At 39.7% G+C, this 16,989-nt stretch overlaps 1 protein-coding gene across 6 annotated transcripts in view; it reads right to left on the reverse strand.

Moving 5' to 3' along the window:
- LOC123962925 (polypeptide N-acetylgalactosaminyltransferase 10) overlaps positions 1-16,208 on the reverse strand; it is a 369,356-nt gene extending 353,148 nt beyond the window's left edge. For 3 of the 6 annotated variants that reach the window (XR_006823100.1, XR_006823101.1, XM_046039428.1), the window contains exons 1-2: positions 15,965-16,208; positions 1,260-1,362 (exon numbers count right to left, since the gene is read on the reverse strand). Coding sequence is in view for 1 of the 6 variants with exons in the window: in XM_046039428.1 (XP_045895384.1) it covers positions 1,260-1,362; positions 15,965-16,123 (262 nt within the window). In the remaining 5 variants the exon portion in view is untranslated. Of the gene's footprint in view, positions 1-1,259; positions 1,363-7,586; positions 7,662-7,737; positions 8,003-11,101; positions 11,283-15,964 lie in introns of those variants that run through there. The other 3 variants (XR_006823104.1, XR_006823103.1, XR_006823102.1) reach the window with 3 other exon arrangements.
- Positions 16,209-16,989: the final 781 nt, after the last annotated feature.

The raw sequence follows: 16,989 nt of genomic DNA on the forward strand, positions 1-16,989 counted from the left end.
CCTCTAGCAAATCTGAGCCCTAAGAAATATTTCTCTTAATAGATTTTTTTGACTGAGTTACAGATTTTCATTGTGAAGTTTAATGGCCAGTGATAAGTCAAAGTCCCAGTTTGATTGACCATGTCCAATGTTCAGGTGTAATTTCCTGATAGAATAAAATGAAACACAGCTAATGAGTTGTAAAGTCAGAGGTTCAGCTAGTTCAGAAGTATTTTTCCTCAATCTGAATTTGCATTTGAAATTTATTTTATTGACATCTTTTATATCAATAAAATAATCCTGTTTCTTTATATAGACAGATAGCAGTCTCATGGATTATTTTATCAGTACTTTTGGTTTATGTTAAGGCCACAATTATTTCAATTTAGTTTCTGAGAAATTGTGTTTTATTTCCCTCAATTTGGCATGGTGAATGGTCCTAAATGCTAAAAACACCCATGAGCTTCAGGCACCAATTGCTATGGAGAAAAAGTCAGTCAGAGGTGCGAATCAAATCAAATTCAAAACACATCCTTACTTACTTACAATATTTGGCACCGTTGTTGCTGGATTGACCCAGAACTGAAAGAAATTCATTCAAGCTGCAAATTGTATTATCAGTTTTCTCTATGGCATTATCTTTAGCTTCTGCCTGCCGTTAGCGGTGCATGTAACAGAATTTTAAGCTCTGTTATTGGATGGTTGTTGCACAAGGTAACTTTTCACTTTACGTTTTAATGTACACAGGCTTTTACTTGCAGCTTTGTTTATCAAAAATGATTGTTTAAAGTTGTACAGTTGTTTATGTTTTCTGCTGAGGATCTGCGCTTAAACAAACCTCAAACTGTTGTGTCCACACAACCTCAAACCCCTCATTAGTCTCACAAATCCCGCTCATTTACCACTTAAGTACTACCTAATACTATATAAAAGCCAGTTCAATCTGTTACATTTGTGATTAAAATAGGCAAAGGTATGTTTCCCACTCACGGCCTGGGGCTGAATCAATGCTTATGGTAGAAGATTAACTGTGTTTAATTATGAACTCAGAACTGTACTCGTAGAATTGATTCAAACTGCTTCTGAGAGAGAGAAATCCACTTGGAAGGAATTAAGAGACAAAAAAAGACAGAGTTGAACTAGAGTGCTGCTGTGTGTGTATGTGTGTGTGGTTGTGTTTGTGTGTCTAGATGTCTGTGGCCTTGTGCTGGAAAAGAGTAGATGTTCCCAGCAAATGTGCCCAAACAAAACAGCAGCATCAGCAAAGAGTTCGGACCTACCTGAGCGAGCAGCATCTCTCCTCATTGCTTCGTAGTCGTGCCAGTCTGTCCGCCGCACACCATCGAGTCCCACCTGAGCGACCTTCCTCATCTGGTTCAAACCCTGCAAGAGCACACAATAAAAATGCAAACCATTTGTTCAGCTGCTTCGACTGTCAATGTCAATAACGGATGGTATGCTTTTATATCAGCATTGTTATGAGTTATCTTGACAGAACAGAAGTGTTCAGTTGGTGGTGAAAGATAAAATGATAAAAACACTGATTGTCATTGATATTCCACAGTAAATAAAACATCCAGAAGAATCTATATAATCTATTTAAGATTTTAATTGGTGCAGTAAAGTGCCTGAATAAAAGATACAGCGACTTTTTTCACACTTGTAAAAGAGAAATAGACGTTATAGCTATTTCATCATCTTCCTGGCTGTCAGCCAAAATCTGCATGAGTTTATTATTCTTCCTAAAGTGTGGTGATGACAGCTGGGGGTTTACACAATGGGAAGAAAAAATCTGTGTTTTATTTGTATGACACCAACAATATGACATTTAATTTAATTTCCATTACACACATACATACACCGAGACACCCTCATCACCATAAGCTGTTATTCTCTCTGCTCAGCATTAAAATGCAAAAGCAGCCATTTATGAAATTCTCTCTGCTAAAGAAATTACTTTCAGTGACTCAAGATATTATAGGATCACAGCACAATGGTAAATTAATTAGCTCTATGAGAGGATGCAATTAGTGAAATGTTGTTAATACAAATGACACGTCTGACTGCATGGAATACTATTAACCAGGCTGTTAGCTTATACCACAGTACAGTCAAACAAACCACTATGGCGAGCAATGGGAGTGTGTATCTGCCTACAGCAGCTGTTGTCTATTTTTCTGTTTGTTTCCAGTCTGCTTGGCATTTTAGACAACCAATCCAACCAGCCAAGGTTGTAGATCCCTACGTCCATACATTAGGCCTACTGTACTGTATGCTAATCTTAAATCTGTACTTTTATACAATAAATCAACACACTTTATAATTTTATACTAACAGGAAATTATACTTTATTTGTCTGCTGTTGAACATAAAATCACTTTCAAATATTTAACATTTTATTGTTAATTTACAGAGCTCTTTCTGGACCACATGCAGTTTATTACATTGATTTGCAGCTGTGAGTATGTCCTCCTCCAATTTATGATTGTAGTGCATTGTGGGAGAAAAGTGGGTACAAAAACCGAAAACCAAATTAAGTATTTTCAGTATGCACACTGCTGTTTTGAGCGCACATATTTGTGTCATTTTCCCAGTGTGAACACAATACTGTACTCATAACATGTTTAGAAATCGTATGTAGTTTGGATTTGGGACAGAGCTGAAGTCTAACTCTTTCCTAGTGATCCTTAGAGGCTGCAAAGGTTATTAAACTGCACAATTCTAAAGTGTTGGACAGAACAACATATTCTAAAGCCAATGTAATAGATAGCACTACAGAAGAGGTCTTGGAATCATAATCATAATTCAAAACAGTTTTTCCTCTGCGGGGCACACATGTTCTCAGCCAGAGTTGTGTGTCTTGAGGACAAAGTGGATAATTTGGCCTTAGGATAGTTCTGGAGAAAAGCTCATTTAATGACAAAAATGGAAATAGCTCACCCTTTGGGGAAGAAAATATGCTCAGTAAATGTCATGACAAACTGAATCCCAACAGATTTTGATGTTTATTACATACCACGGGGAGTTTGGGTCTGATGGTGGTGCTACAGGAAAGGTGAGTCATCATTATAATCAAAAATATCAAAATCATTATAATTCCTCCTCCTCTATCTACTACCCACTATAATTGTTTTTTTCATCTTTGAATTGGAGATGTATTTAATCCTCTGATTTCAGACACCTAGAAGTGAAATGTAATAGAAAGCCTTTGTTACAAGCTGGAGTTTGAAAGACGTCTAACAGCTAACAACACATTTCCGTGTTGGACCTTTACTATGCTAGGTGTTTCTGAAGTTTTGCCTATCCAATTTACAAACATGAGGAATAATTATATAAGAAAATTTGAAACATATTTCAATATAATGCAATCCAGGTCAACAGGGGCAGCTGTGGCTCCTCTCCATTCAAATCTGCGGGGTGGCTTCGTCCAGTAATATACTGTCTGTTTTTCACTTTAGTGGTTCTCAAGCTACAGCCAAATTCTGAATTCTCACCGTATGTAATTTTCTGACCTCTATTTTTGCTTGTGCCTCAGATTTTTGGTCCCAGAGAGAGAGAGAGAACTCAGTCTGTCTGCCTTGGTCAGCATTTTACCTTTTTCTCTGCCGCCTGCCTGCTCACAAAGACTGCCAGCTGGAAAACCACCATTTTATTAATAAACCGTCTGTGATTTTCCTTTTACTCCTGTCTCGGTGTCTGCTATTGGTTGCCCAAAAACACAAGCCTTTGACAATCCTGCGAGCTGAGAGATTAATTCAGCATTGATTTGGGTCCGCAAAAAAAAACAAAAAACTCCAAAGTAACTTTCAAGCAGTAAAATGGAGCCTAAAGCTTTCATCATTTTCTGTTTCTGTTAAAGCTGTTTTGTTTTTCTTTTACTAAGTAAAATGCAAGTATACTATATATTTCCTCTCAGTGTATCACAGGACCAGATATGAAGTGAGAGTCCATCTGTGTGTTTCCAACTAAAGGAAGCCAGAGTGGCTTCAGCAGATGTAGAGGAGCTTGCAGAGAACAAACAGCCAGGGTATTTAACTCCCAGAAAAGCAGCCGTAATCACTCAACACTAATATGCACAAAATGAGACTGGACACCAAATTAACCCAGCATTCTAGTGGAACATCCATTTCCTCCTCACTATAGAGGCACATTCATTTTCATACAATTCATTTCAGTTCCAGTGAATTCAGTTTAAATTTACTGCCATTCTGCATCACACCAGTGCACCGCAAATGGACTGCTTTTTCTCTTGAGGTTAAAGTGGACACTAAACAAGTAACAACAACATTCAGTACAAGAAATCCATATAAAAGTGCAATATAAGAAATTATTTATATATATTTTACAGTTAAAGTAGAGCACAGTTGCAGTTTTGTATTCCACAAAATCATGTTTTGGTGTCTTACCAGAGATGCCTTTTTGCACTGACGTTCAACAATCACACAAGTTAAAAAAAGACCCAAAGATTCATTTCAACACGCACAGTGAGTCCAAGAGATAAGAATGTAATGCAGCCTTACAACAAGTACACAGATATTCTTATTTTCAACTGCTCTTCGCCAGTTCTTTTAGTTTTTCTACTTGGAGGATTTATTTTTGCAAACTGCAAGAAATAAGACTGAGTTTAAAGCGAAGTGCAAGGCTGTGTGGGGAACCAAGAGGCCCTCTGTGTTAAAAAACATTCATCAATGTATTCACTGTAACGGATATATCTAACACAAACACCAGAGAACCACAACTCTGCGGCTGTACAGTGCTGGTCACAGCATTCACATAAATCCCATTTCCTCCAGCAGTATAGCACTTTTCACAGATAAAAATCACAAAGTGCTTCAAAATAATACAATACCACAAAGTAAAATACAATGCATAAGAAAATTTAAAAACAAATGGAAAACATAGAATAAAAAACATGAAAACCCCTCGTCTAACTAAAAGCCTGCTTGAATAGCAGAGTCTTCAGTAACTTTTTAAAACAATTGACAGAATTCACAGAACAAAGAAAGGGAGGCAATGTATTCTACAGCCTAGGTGCCACTGCTTGGAATGAACAATCCCCTCTGGTTTTAAAATGAGAGTCACTAAAATAAATTCCCTTCACTAATGAAAACACCTCTTTACCAAAAATGGGCAGCATCTGATTCCGTTGTTTATGGAAGGGAGGTTGCAAATCCAGGTCTGGTGATGTGACCAAATCAGATTAAATGTTAATGTCACTATTTTAGTCTTAATGGGGTGTAAATATAAATATAAACAGTGCCTCACCTGCTGCTACCTCACTAAACTAAGCCCTCTAGGGTTGCCAGACCCTTTCTCATCCACTCCAAAACAGGTGGGGCAGGATTTCAAATAAAGGAGTGAATCTACACTGCCGTGGGCCTGTACTGTTTGGTATCAGCCACATCATCAATACCCACCTCATAAAAGCTAGCGTACGTGGCATTCACATTATACAAAAAGTAAAAAAAGACTGTAAACACAACAATCCCTTTTCTACTCTTTGTGTTGCTTCCTCTGCCTCCCCGCTGTGTGCTCTGCTGCTACCTTCCTAATGGCCATCATCACAGAGACGAGGCAAAACGCTGCCACAAACAAATTTCTGCTCTGGGCACTTTTCTAGTTCATCAATATTCAAGGTGCAGCATAAACCAGCTAATAGGGTGTGACAAGAGCTACACCACGAGCCATGCAGCCCATGTTTGATCTACATCAACTGTTCAATCGTTAATTAGAAAGGACTGTGTCTGATAAGTGACAGGCCTCAGTGGAAATTCATACTTCAATTCAAACATTCAGAGAGGGAACGAGAGACAGGGAAGTGGACAATTTCACCTGCATGAGTGATCACTAATTAACTTTCATGTAGCCTTTTAATGGTCTATTCATCAAATGCTTGCTGCTTACAAAGTATATGTCTCTGGGTGGGGATCAACATTATGGGTGTATGTGTGTGTTAAAATGAAAGTGACATATTCCCAAAATGCAAAACATAAACTGAGTCTGACTATTTCAGCACCACGGCCAGAGACATTTATTACTATATAGTAATTCATCAGCCACTTAAAATGTTGTATTAGCAACACATTAGCTTCTTAACTTCTATGTTTAGGGTAACATAAGTGGCTCTGTTCTGTTTGGAAGAAGTAGTGAAGAAATTGACAAGATAGGCGAGATATCCCAAGATAGCTTCACTTTTCACAAACTCATCAGGCATCCTTCATTCTAAAAGTGAAGCATACTGTTTCATAACTCAAACTTTACTTGATGGGGGCACAAAAAGGTCAAGTAATGGTCAGATAATCATGAAGTAAGAGGTATTACTCAGTATAATGTATTACTATTTTTGTCCCAAAGTAAAGTAATGAAATAATTAGATAGTTGTTACTAGCTTTGTGCTGCCCAATGGCAGAGTTAATCAGGAACTATTAATATAGTATATGGCAGTCTCTCCCCTCAGACAAATCTTGGAAAAATGCCTGTACATGCTGACTTTTTGTCTGGGACACACCTTTATCGTACAGTGTCACAAATGCAGCCGTCAATAGCTAATTTTACCCTTTACATGGTTTTTATTTTAAACTGTGCCATTAAAAAGCCAGTTGGAGAAGGCGTTTTCAATAAACTCATGAAGCTAACGATATCCTAAATAGCTAGCTAGCTAGCGACAGCTGATAAAATTAGCCAGTGACAGTTGCAATCTGACAAAACTGAGCAACACTAAGTAAGGTGGGTAAGCGAACATTCAATTGATCGTTAAGAAAGATGTACCCTGCTGCATGTTTTTCTTGATTCTATTTTACCCTTTAATGTTGCACATTACTCCTTTTTCTTGAAATATCTGATAACCATTTTCTGCCATCTTTCACTTGTTTCTGAAAATGTTCTACATGTTGCACGTGAACAGACTGGAAAAGATCACTTTAAAACCAATGAAACCCATGGTAAATGGAAATGCCATGCTAACCTCTGAGGCATCACCTTTTCTGCAGATAGTTACCTCATCATATTTTGTTGGCAGTGGCTTTATTCTTCAGTGGATGTATTATGGCACAAGGGAGAACATTTTCCCCTGAGAAATAAGTGACAGCAAAATCTGAACTAAATACCAGTGGCCTCTGAGATCTCACCTGTGCCTTCTTAAACTTTTTATTAAAGCACAGCAGAAAACTTTGCAGAGAAAAAGTTAAACCCAAAGGTTAGAATGTTAAGATTACTTTATTGTCTCCCGCGAGAGAAAATGTCTTAAACCTCACAACAACAATATTAAATACCATGTGTGCAACATTAGAGTAGGGATTGTTTTCTATTGCTCTCTGCATGTTATTTGTCATATCGCCATGTAGGTAAAAAAAAAAGTTGACTGTCGGTCGGAAACACGAAACAAACATCTCCAGTGTTAAAGTCTGATATTTTGTTGACTCATCCATTCACCCTGACCTCCTCCTAACAAACATCACCTGACTTTCTCCTTTGTTCCCATTACTTTAGAGGGCTTCTTTCCATCCGCCACCACCCTCAGGACAAACCTGACTTTTGTCTCCCTATTAGTGGTAAGATGTTTAGGGATATCAAATACATATACATTTTACAGTTAATTTAGTTATTACCTGTTTCTCATCCCCTGTGATTATGAAGCTCAAGTTGTCGTCTATTGCTGCTTTTCCCAAAGCACTGATGTAATTCTGTGTTGAGGGAAGTGGTGACACCGTTTCACAACAAGTTATAAAGTAATAAACTGAACATTAAACTTCATGCTACCTTTTGATAACAGCTGATGGCTCAAAATCAATATCAGCTCGGAAAGTTGTTGCTGCTTTCAGATCTGTTGTGCTGAAAAAAGACAAGGGGTGAACAAGGAGAGATAGAGGACCGCTATTGGACTGCCTTTGTTTGGTGTAGAGGAGGAGCTGGTTTTACCAGCAGTGCAGAAAGTCTGATAAGAACAGAGCAGCCCATTCATTCTCTGAGGGGCACGAATCAGACCACCTTGGGTCAATACTTCCCTTTTCTGTTTCTTCATATCCTGCGGAGTGAGAAGAGGAAGATTTTTAGTTCTTTTTTCTCCTTTACTGTTCTGTCAGATCACAGACAGGTCTACCTCGAACCCCAGAGACACAATTACCGGTCTTCTGTTCCACCTCAGCCCTCTGCTCCTCCTCCTCCACCTTCAGCCACATCACAGACAAGTCAATCTGTGCTGGAGGCTCACAACTCCCCTGTTACCTCTTCTAAGAACAAGAAACTTCAGCGTGCACTAACTGACCTACTCCGGCTACAGTTCAGGCCGAGCTAGAGGGAGATGAATATGTTTCAGGACTTTCCATTCACAAGTCACAATGCTGGATAAAACTGCTGTGTAGAAAATGCGTTAAAGTTGCACTAATTGATTTTCTGGCCACTACAGGTCAGTGAAACTCCACAAAAACCTGACAGTCCCACAATCCTGACATATTCTCATGTTTTAAAGTGGCTAAAATTTTAGCAAACCGCTACCTGCTAACACATCCAGCAGAGAGAGAACAACACTATCATCCCACTTGAGTCACAGAAGACACAATCAAAAAAAAAGATGAAGGCTGAGCAGCCCTGTTGTGATACAGATGCAAATCCCTCTAGGCATCCGTTCTTCATCCTGTCTGAGCCAAACATGGGCTTGAAGCAGAGGACCTCCAGGCACAGCCTCCTGCATTGAGGCACTCCCCCCCACAAAGACGAGCTCAGTGAGGCCACTGAGTCCATTATCTCCCAAAAGGAGTCATTATCCAGAGTCATGCTGAGAGGGAGAGAGCAGGCAGAGGACCAGAGAGAGGCCAGGACTCATGGAATCCCCTGCCTCCTGCGGCCTCAGACTTTCTGCTCAGATACTGATGGATTGTGATATGAACACAGTTCTTACAAAATGTTAGGACTGCCTGCTGCTTCCATGAAAAGGCCAGAGAAGATAAATCCAGATGAAGGCTCTTGCTCCCTTAATTTGAGCTATTAAATCAAAGAAAAGATTAAGGATGAAGACAAGCACACAAGAACATGGTGAGATAGATTCTGCAAACAGGTGTATTAACATGCCTCTAACTGCACGGAGAGCAATAAAAAGCAGGCATGAGGCAGTCAAAGTGCAGCTGGTCTTTTAAAATACGGTGGAGCCGGTTGCTTTTTGGCAGAGTGCAGCACTTCCAGCAAAAGGTTTAACTTCCTAGAAAATGTCACATCAAGCGTCATTTTCTAAGGTGGTTTCATTTTTACAAAGAAAGACAAATGGAGAGAAATTGATCTTTGCAAAATGTGAATAGTGTACACAGGGTGTGAAGTATGGTCAACATTTCATTTCAACACCAGGATAATCCCACACGTTTGGGATGATCTAGAACATCAAATGCAATCCAGGCCTCATGGCCCAGCATCAGTGTTAGACCTCAGTGATGCTCTTGTGGCTGAATAGGAACAACTGCAGTCAGGATCTGATGGACAGACGAGTTGATGAGTAAGATGAGTGAGGGCTGTTTTAGCAGCAGATAGATGGCCATGACTTTCAAATGAGATGTTCAACAATCACATATGGGTGTAATTTTAGGGTGTCCACATATTTAGGGCCAATCATTGTACTTTCACTCTCTCTTTCTCTTTCTCTCTGCAGTACAATGCTCCTCTTTTAGCTTGTGCAGGCTTTGTATATGCACAGACCTGTATGTACACACACACACACAATAAACAAACAAACAACAACAACAAAATTCATTGAGAAAGCACACACCATGTGACATACACACCAAAGAACAGATATGCAGTCAGATGTTTATGTGCACATATAAAAGCAGCGCTGCTATCACCTGCTAACAGCCGACTGCAGAGAGCCCCCAAACAGCTTAAAGCTTATTCAAAAACTTGTTGGCGGATACAGCTGGGAAACATGCAGATATTTGAATTTAAACTCATATTACTGCTACTGAACACTTTGATATACAGTATATGCTCACACTATTGCTAAAGCCTGTTAAATACATACCGTAAGTCTGACCTGACTGCTTAAAAGCTTAAAAGCTGTCTTCCTTCAGCATGCACTAGCAATAAAACTCAATGATCAAACTCAATGTTGCAGAAGTTTGTTTTTTGTTTCAGAGATTCTCCAAGGTATTTCAGCAAATCTGTAAAGGTGCAGTCGTGCTAAACTTTCCTTTCCTTTAATTTCATGGGGGAGAGATGAACTCCTGCAATTCCTGTCATGAATGAGTTCAATCTGATAGAATTATATGACACAGCCAGTTTGAGATTTGGAGAGATGCTGCGTGGCAAAGACAAAGACAGACAGTGGTGACAAAGTGCCGAAAATTATTTTAGATATAATTATAAATCAGTCAGTTTACAAAAATCAAGTTTTGGGATTATGGCAGAGGTGTCTCAAAACTTCCAGAATTCATAAAACCAAAAACATCAACCATGGTGTGATGGACCTTCTGGGGGTTCAGTGGTAATTTGCAGCTGTGCTGGCACTGCTAGGATCTCTGCCTCAACTGGACCCCATCCAAGCCCATGTGAGCTGTTCAAATAAGCTCCTTATTATCATGTCTGAGGGAGAGGAAGGCAGGGAAATAACCGCACAGAAATACTGTACGGTGGCCATTAAGTGCTGAGCCATTGTGCTGCCAGCTCAAAGAGCAGCTTCCTGTTCCCACCCAGCTAGAGGTAAAGCTGACAGACAGGCACCACTATCAGCCCCCCTCAACTCCCCCTGCACAGGCTGCACAAACCATCTCCAAACTTCAGTAATACACCAAGCTTTTAGATGAATACTGTTAACTCTAGATGGGAGAAACTGATGATGCTGAAAGATTCACATTTTTTACTACAGTCAAACAAAAAAATATACTTAAAACACTGACGGCTACCAATCTTCTCACTGCACAAAGGAAGCTTATGTTTTTCACATCACATATACAGTGGAACTGGACAATAATTCAATATTACAATAAATTGACTTGACATTGTATTGTTGTATATTGTTTTGCATGAGTGAAGGGTTTTGCTGATGTATATCAGTAAAACACACATCATTTCCTACATTCATTTCAGCTAGTGAGTATAGCCAAGTTTATTCTTGACCTTGAAAACAGCAAAACAATCTCACCTCAAGGTCTGTTTAGTAGCTGCTGAGGACCTTTGGCTAAAATACTTGCTGCTGACCCTGTCCACAGCAGTACATTGCCTAGCTTCCGTGCTGGTACAACTATCTTCTTCTCCAAACTGGGGACACACTGACTGCTGTCTATGGATAAGTACCTCACATAGCTCCCGATGTTTACCTTTAACCAGCAGAACACAAAACACTTCTCTTTTTTTAACGGCTTTGGAAGGTTCTGACAAATTATTTTGTCCTGCTAATAGGGGCATCATGAGAAAACTCTTTTAAGTGTCATTCTGGAATGTAGTTAAAAATTAAGTTACTGGTATCTTGGTTGCATTTGGAAAAGTCGTGTGGTTTGTGCTGCTTGGCTCTGTTTGGGTTAAAACATGCAACAATTTCACACTTCTAGCCACAACACAGTCAGTGGACACATAGCTATATATGAGAACACCTGGTTTCATGCTCAACAAGAGCTAATAATTCTTCCTCCCGTCCTCACTCCTCCGTCCTCTAGCCTGACCCACAAATCAATTGAGGATCACTCTAATTGATAAGCTTACAATATCTTGAATGCAGGCAATCATGCTCTCTCCAACCTCTCAACTGCTGCTGCTACAGTTACTTAAAAGGACTCCACCGAAAATGTATCTTGTCAGTAGGAAGCGCTAGCCCACTGTGGACTTGAAAGGTGGCTCGGAAACGTCTGAAAGGCAAGGTCCCTGGCAATGGACAGCAGCTGTAGTCAAACAATTGCCTCCCTTACTTTCAGCCGATGGTATATTTAATAATGTTAGAGGAGTTTCTGAACATACTGAACATGTGGGTGGGTTGAGAAGTGGATTAAGCTGCAGGAGTGGTTTGAGAAATTTCAATGGATGTTTGGATACTCTTTGACACTTGTTTGGCATGACTGGGTTTTGCTTTTGGAATCCACCATCCTTGCTGTGAATGCAAGCTGACTGCTGCTGTAGTTTTCCCTGAAGGAGTAAGGAAGAATCCCAAACTGCAAATTCCTCGAGCTAAAATGCTCCAGGGCAAATAGCAGAAAACTAGAAAAAGTGCAACCAAATAAATGTAAACAAAGACACGGGGTAAATGCATCTTTAAAAACAATACGTATGAACGCTGTTAATTTATATTCTCTTTTATCTAATACATCAGTGGGAGAGATTTTGTATGAATGAGACTGCGGCTCATTCTGTTTGTATTTAATCCACTCTGTTCTTATTCTGATGGTTTAAGCACTGTGTCGTCTACAAGTGGAGCTGACAGAAATCAACAAGGGAAACAAAATATCCACTACAAATGTCTCTAACAAGACTTATGTGGGAAAAGGCTGAATGGGATAAGGGTATTGATTTTCATCATCTTCAGTGGAGCCATAACAGCCCACAGGGAGCCGCCAACACAGAACACAAACACACATATTGTTCCTTCCTTTTTCCTCATTTGTCCTTTGTTCTATTTGTCTTTCGCTATTAAAGGTTTACAGGACAGAAAAAAAAACTGAACAGAAGATGAAGACTTGCAGCCAATTTCCAGCAGTGTAAAAGAGGATCTGTGTTATATTAGAACATAAAATAAGACAAATGTTAAGGCTGGCTGATGGCAGACTGGCAGCCTAGCCAGTGTGTTTCCTTGCTTATCACCCATTGCATGCCAGGAGAGAATTCAGTGCACACATGACACTGAAACAATGGCCCATAAATGTCATGCAGGAGTTAAACTATACCCTCCTTCTTGTCAACAACATCCAAGTCGTACAACTCCAATTTTTTTTGCTACCTCTAATCCAGAACTTAACTAATAATTAAAACTTAGTGCTAAAAAAAATAGGAATACACATGATCAGACAAGATGCCTCACCTCAGCCAGATAAATATATATGATATTGTACTATATTGACCATGAACAGTACTATGAGTAAATATAGAATGGTGGGATGAAAAGGTGAGCCAGCTGGGGCCCTTCTGTGTGGAGTTTGCATGTTCTCCCTGTGCTTGCGAAGGTTTTCTCCGGCTTCCTCCCACAGTCCAGAGACATGCAGGTTAGGTTATTTGGTGCCTGTAGTTGTGACTGTGAGTGTGAATGGTTGTTTGTCTCTATGCGTCAGCCCTGTCAAACCTGTCCAGGGTTCAGCCTGCCTCTTGCTAAATGTCAGCTGGGATCGGCATCAGGCTCCTACGACCCTCTAAAGATAAGCAGTAGGCTAATAGATTGGATGGATGGATGGATGGACAGTAGGAAATGTAAATATTGCAACATGTCCTCCAAATTAAACAACAAAAGTTGTTTGCCCTCTAGAATGATCTGATTTGATGCCCCTATTGACAGAACAGCATAATTTGTATTTGCTTTTCCAAACCATAAAAACCATCTCCAACAATCTCCGTCATGATTGTAGTAATAAAAATGTGTTGAAGGTTCTGGAACGATGATGGACCTACTTTAGAAAACAACATAATTGGAAAGGTTAAAGTCAGATGTCCATCTACACCAGCCTCCTCTCTACATGGACCTTGCCTGACAGACTTCCTCCTTTGCTCCCTTCATAATTCCTATAGCTGTGAGAGGGCTTTGTCACTTGAACGTAAACATATCTAATTTAATGGGATTTGCTGAAACAAGCAATGCAGTCGTTGTTTTTGGGAGGACAACCTCAAATATTGTAACTTAATAATTGTAATTAATTAATTGTAACTTGAGCCTAATTATCACAGCCATCAAACCTACCGTTTCAGGTGTGATTAAGTTTTACTCACCAGCTTTCTGTAAAGCCATTGTACAGAGGTACAGACATAACAACAACACTAGACAGCTCTACAAAGTTGTCCGGAGGAAAAGCAACCTTTCGGTTCAGTGTTTGTCCCAAAAGAACTTTGACATGTGGACAAGAGGAGCGAAGGAGCAAACAGCCAACACTGCAATTCGTGGCCGTTCCACTCTAATCCCTCTCTACTACCTTCTGTGTTTGACTTCCTCCATCTGCAGACTCTGTTGCTCTATAACAAATTCAGCCAGACCATTATTGCAACTTCAACCTGCCCTAAAGTACAACATGTTTGACAACTTGCCAAAATGATCCTGTACACGCCATCCATTACAAGTCTAAAAACCAAGAAGAGAGTCAGAATAAAAATAAATCTCAGCCTTTCAGACTATTAAGCATGAAAACCTGTTCCAATCAAGAAATGTCAGAAATGTCATTAAAAACTGTGTCTTTATGTTGTTGATCTTGAGGGATATTAAAGGCATGCTTTACTAAACGTTCTCTCAGGATGATGTCAAAGTTTCATCCACACCACAAAAGCCCCTAAGATTTAGTTTACAACTAATATATTTTCATGCTTACAATATATAAAACTGTACCACAAAATAATTTTAAAGGACTGTTAAATTAATGATAAATGACTCTTATACTGAAAAACTGAAAACTGAATCAAGTGAAAGGCTAAAACAAATCAGTAGTATTAAAGATTGTCACAGGGACAGTGAGGAATGTCTTCAAAAGATGTTATCGGCATTTCTTTCAAAAAAGACTGACTGTTACATCATGTTAAGTGACCTGCCTGGTATTTATACATCTGGCTGTGAATCTGCTTTCAGTCGCTCAGACATATTGAACAGGGATAGCTCTTTATCATTTCGAGCTCATCTAAAGTGGAAAAGTGGCTGTTTCATGCTTTGATTGCGATTTTAATTTGGAACTAAGGGTAACTAAGCATTTCTTCTCACACACATACAGTACAAACAGATACCTGGCGACAACATGATGTCGTGTCACTGATCCTCTAGATGTGATGAGTATTACAGAATATTGATTACTGCCTGTGCTTTTATCAGCCGTTTTTCTACTACAAGGAGACGCTAGACATCCAGTGGGCTGTAAATCCCTGTGACAAGACGCAAAGTACTTCACCATCATTTAATGTAGACACGCTGTTAGCTTCCTTGTCATTTGTGATCAACTGAAGATCTTCACAAAATATATTATAGATTTTAAAATCAAAAGCAGTGCAGGTTGTAGTTTTCCCCTTCATGAGGATGCGCTGTATCATTATTAGTTGGTCAGACAAAATAAGCAGCATGATGTTTGCTGTTTCTGACTATTTTTGATCTTCCATATTCAAAATGACCCTTCCATTAATCAATAATGCAAAGAACCAGTGGCAGCCTTAGTTGTTACCCATGGCAACAGCTACAGATCAGATGTTGAAAGGTTGTAACAATCAATTTAAACATGATCACTAAGACTACAGCTACTTATCACTCAGGCAGAAATGCTAAATACAGTGCAGGCTATCCATCAGTAGCAAACCATCTTAGAGCGGAGATTACCAAGCAAACAAAACTAACTGCTCAGATTACTTTAGAGGATATGAACGCCCAACCTCTTGCCACTCCAAGGCTCTCTAACTGTCTGGGGGTCAGGTTCAGAACCATGGAGAGCGCCGGGACTTTCACAATTACTGCTCTCATTCAGAATTACTCCATATAAACCAAGGAAATCCTAAAATCTCTCTATTGATTGGACACTCTCATGCTTTGTTACCGTAGTTAAAAAAAAAAAAAACAAGAAACCTTTCCTGCCTGCTCTCCACAAGTCCCGGCGCTCTCCATGGTTCTGAACCTGAGCAGACTAGAAGTACTAGGACACTCTCCAAACTCCCCGGCACGGGAAGATTATAAACTAAATATCTACCGGTCTGATTTCGGTTTCTGACTTCACTTCTGAAGTCTCCTTGAATTGATTAGAGCCGATAAAACGAGCTTACAAAGGAGGGACAATACAGCGCACCCATGTTTTCCCTGGACCCCAGTTTGAGAAACACTTCACGAGGAGTGTTATAACAGAGCTTCTCATACCTGTATCGGCAGAATGCCCCCTGGTCCTTCCACACTGTTGGGCGAGTTGTCGAACACCCGGTCCCGGTACAAAGACCACAGCCCGACGTTGGGGAGGAAAAGAAGAGCCGCTATGAGCAGCCCGGCGAACTGCAGCAGCCTCTTCTCTTTCCGCCTCATCTCTCCGGGAGAAACTGTGTGAAGCAGCGGCGCTGGAAACTAGCGAGTGCAGACTCAACGCTTTTTCAAGCCAAGACAACTTTCACGCTGACTGGGGGAACAGGCTGCTTTAAGCTCGTTTAAATATCCTAACAGACGCGACGTCCGGTCATGATTTTCAAAATAAAACCCCCTTAGACTTATACATAGACATATCACAAGTAGCCTACAATTGAAAAGTAGGCTTAACAAAAAAGGCAGCTCCATGTAAAATTAATTAATTTTCATTGCCTGTACGCACAGTAATGATCCTGGTGTTTTCAAAGGTTGCAAAAAATTATCAGGTTGAACACAGGCATGCAATATATGACTCAAACATGAGTAGAACTGGCTAATTGAATCATGTAAGCAAACTTTTTTTGGAAATGCAGACAAGGCAGACATAATCAGTATAGGATATGTATGAGAAGCATACATCAACGGGTTCAAATGAAACATAAAACAATAATTACAAGACCTTAAAGCAATCAAAGTAAATCACTTGTCACAGAAAAGCTAAATCCATGCAGATGTCTGCAAGATGTCATACATGTACAGCTATATAATAAAAGAACACACGACAACAGATAGCAAGTATATTGCCTCTAAAATGCACTAGCATAATTATTCCTACATGCTGTAAAATTGGAGATTAGCTGGTGTCAAAACAATCCACGAAATTATACAGTGTGAACACACTGTATAATTTCGTGTACAATTTCGTACAGTGTGAACACACTGTATAATGCACATTGTGTTATTGGGCTGTTGGCAGTAACAAAGAAAATTTCTTCCTTATAATTTTGAAGGACCCATACTGTTAGTCCAGGTTCTGCACAGCTCCCATT

The sequence above is a fragment of the Micropterus dolomieu genome, linkage group LG23, assembly GCF_021292245.1.
Source record: "Micropterus dolomieu isolate WLL.071019.BEF.003 ecotype Adirondacks linkage group LG23, ASM2129224v1, whole genome shotgun sequence".
Lineage (NCBI taxonomy): Eukaryota > Metazoa > Chordata > Actinopteri > Centrarchiformes > Centrarchidae > Micropterus > Micropterus dolomieu.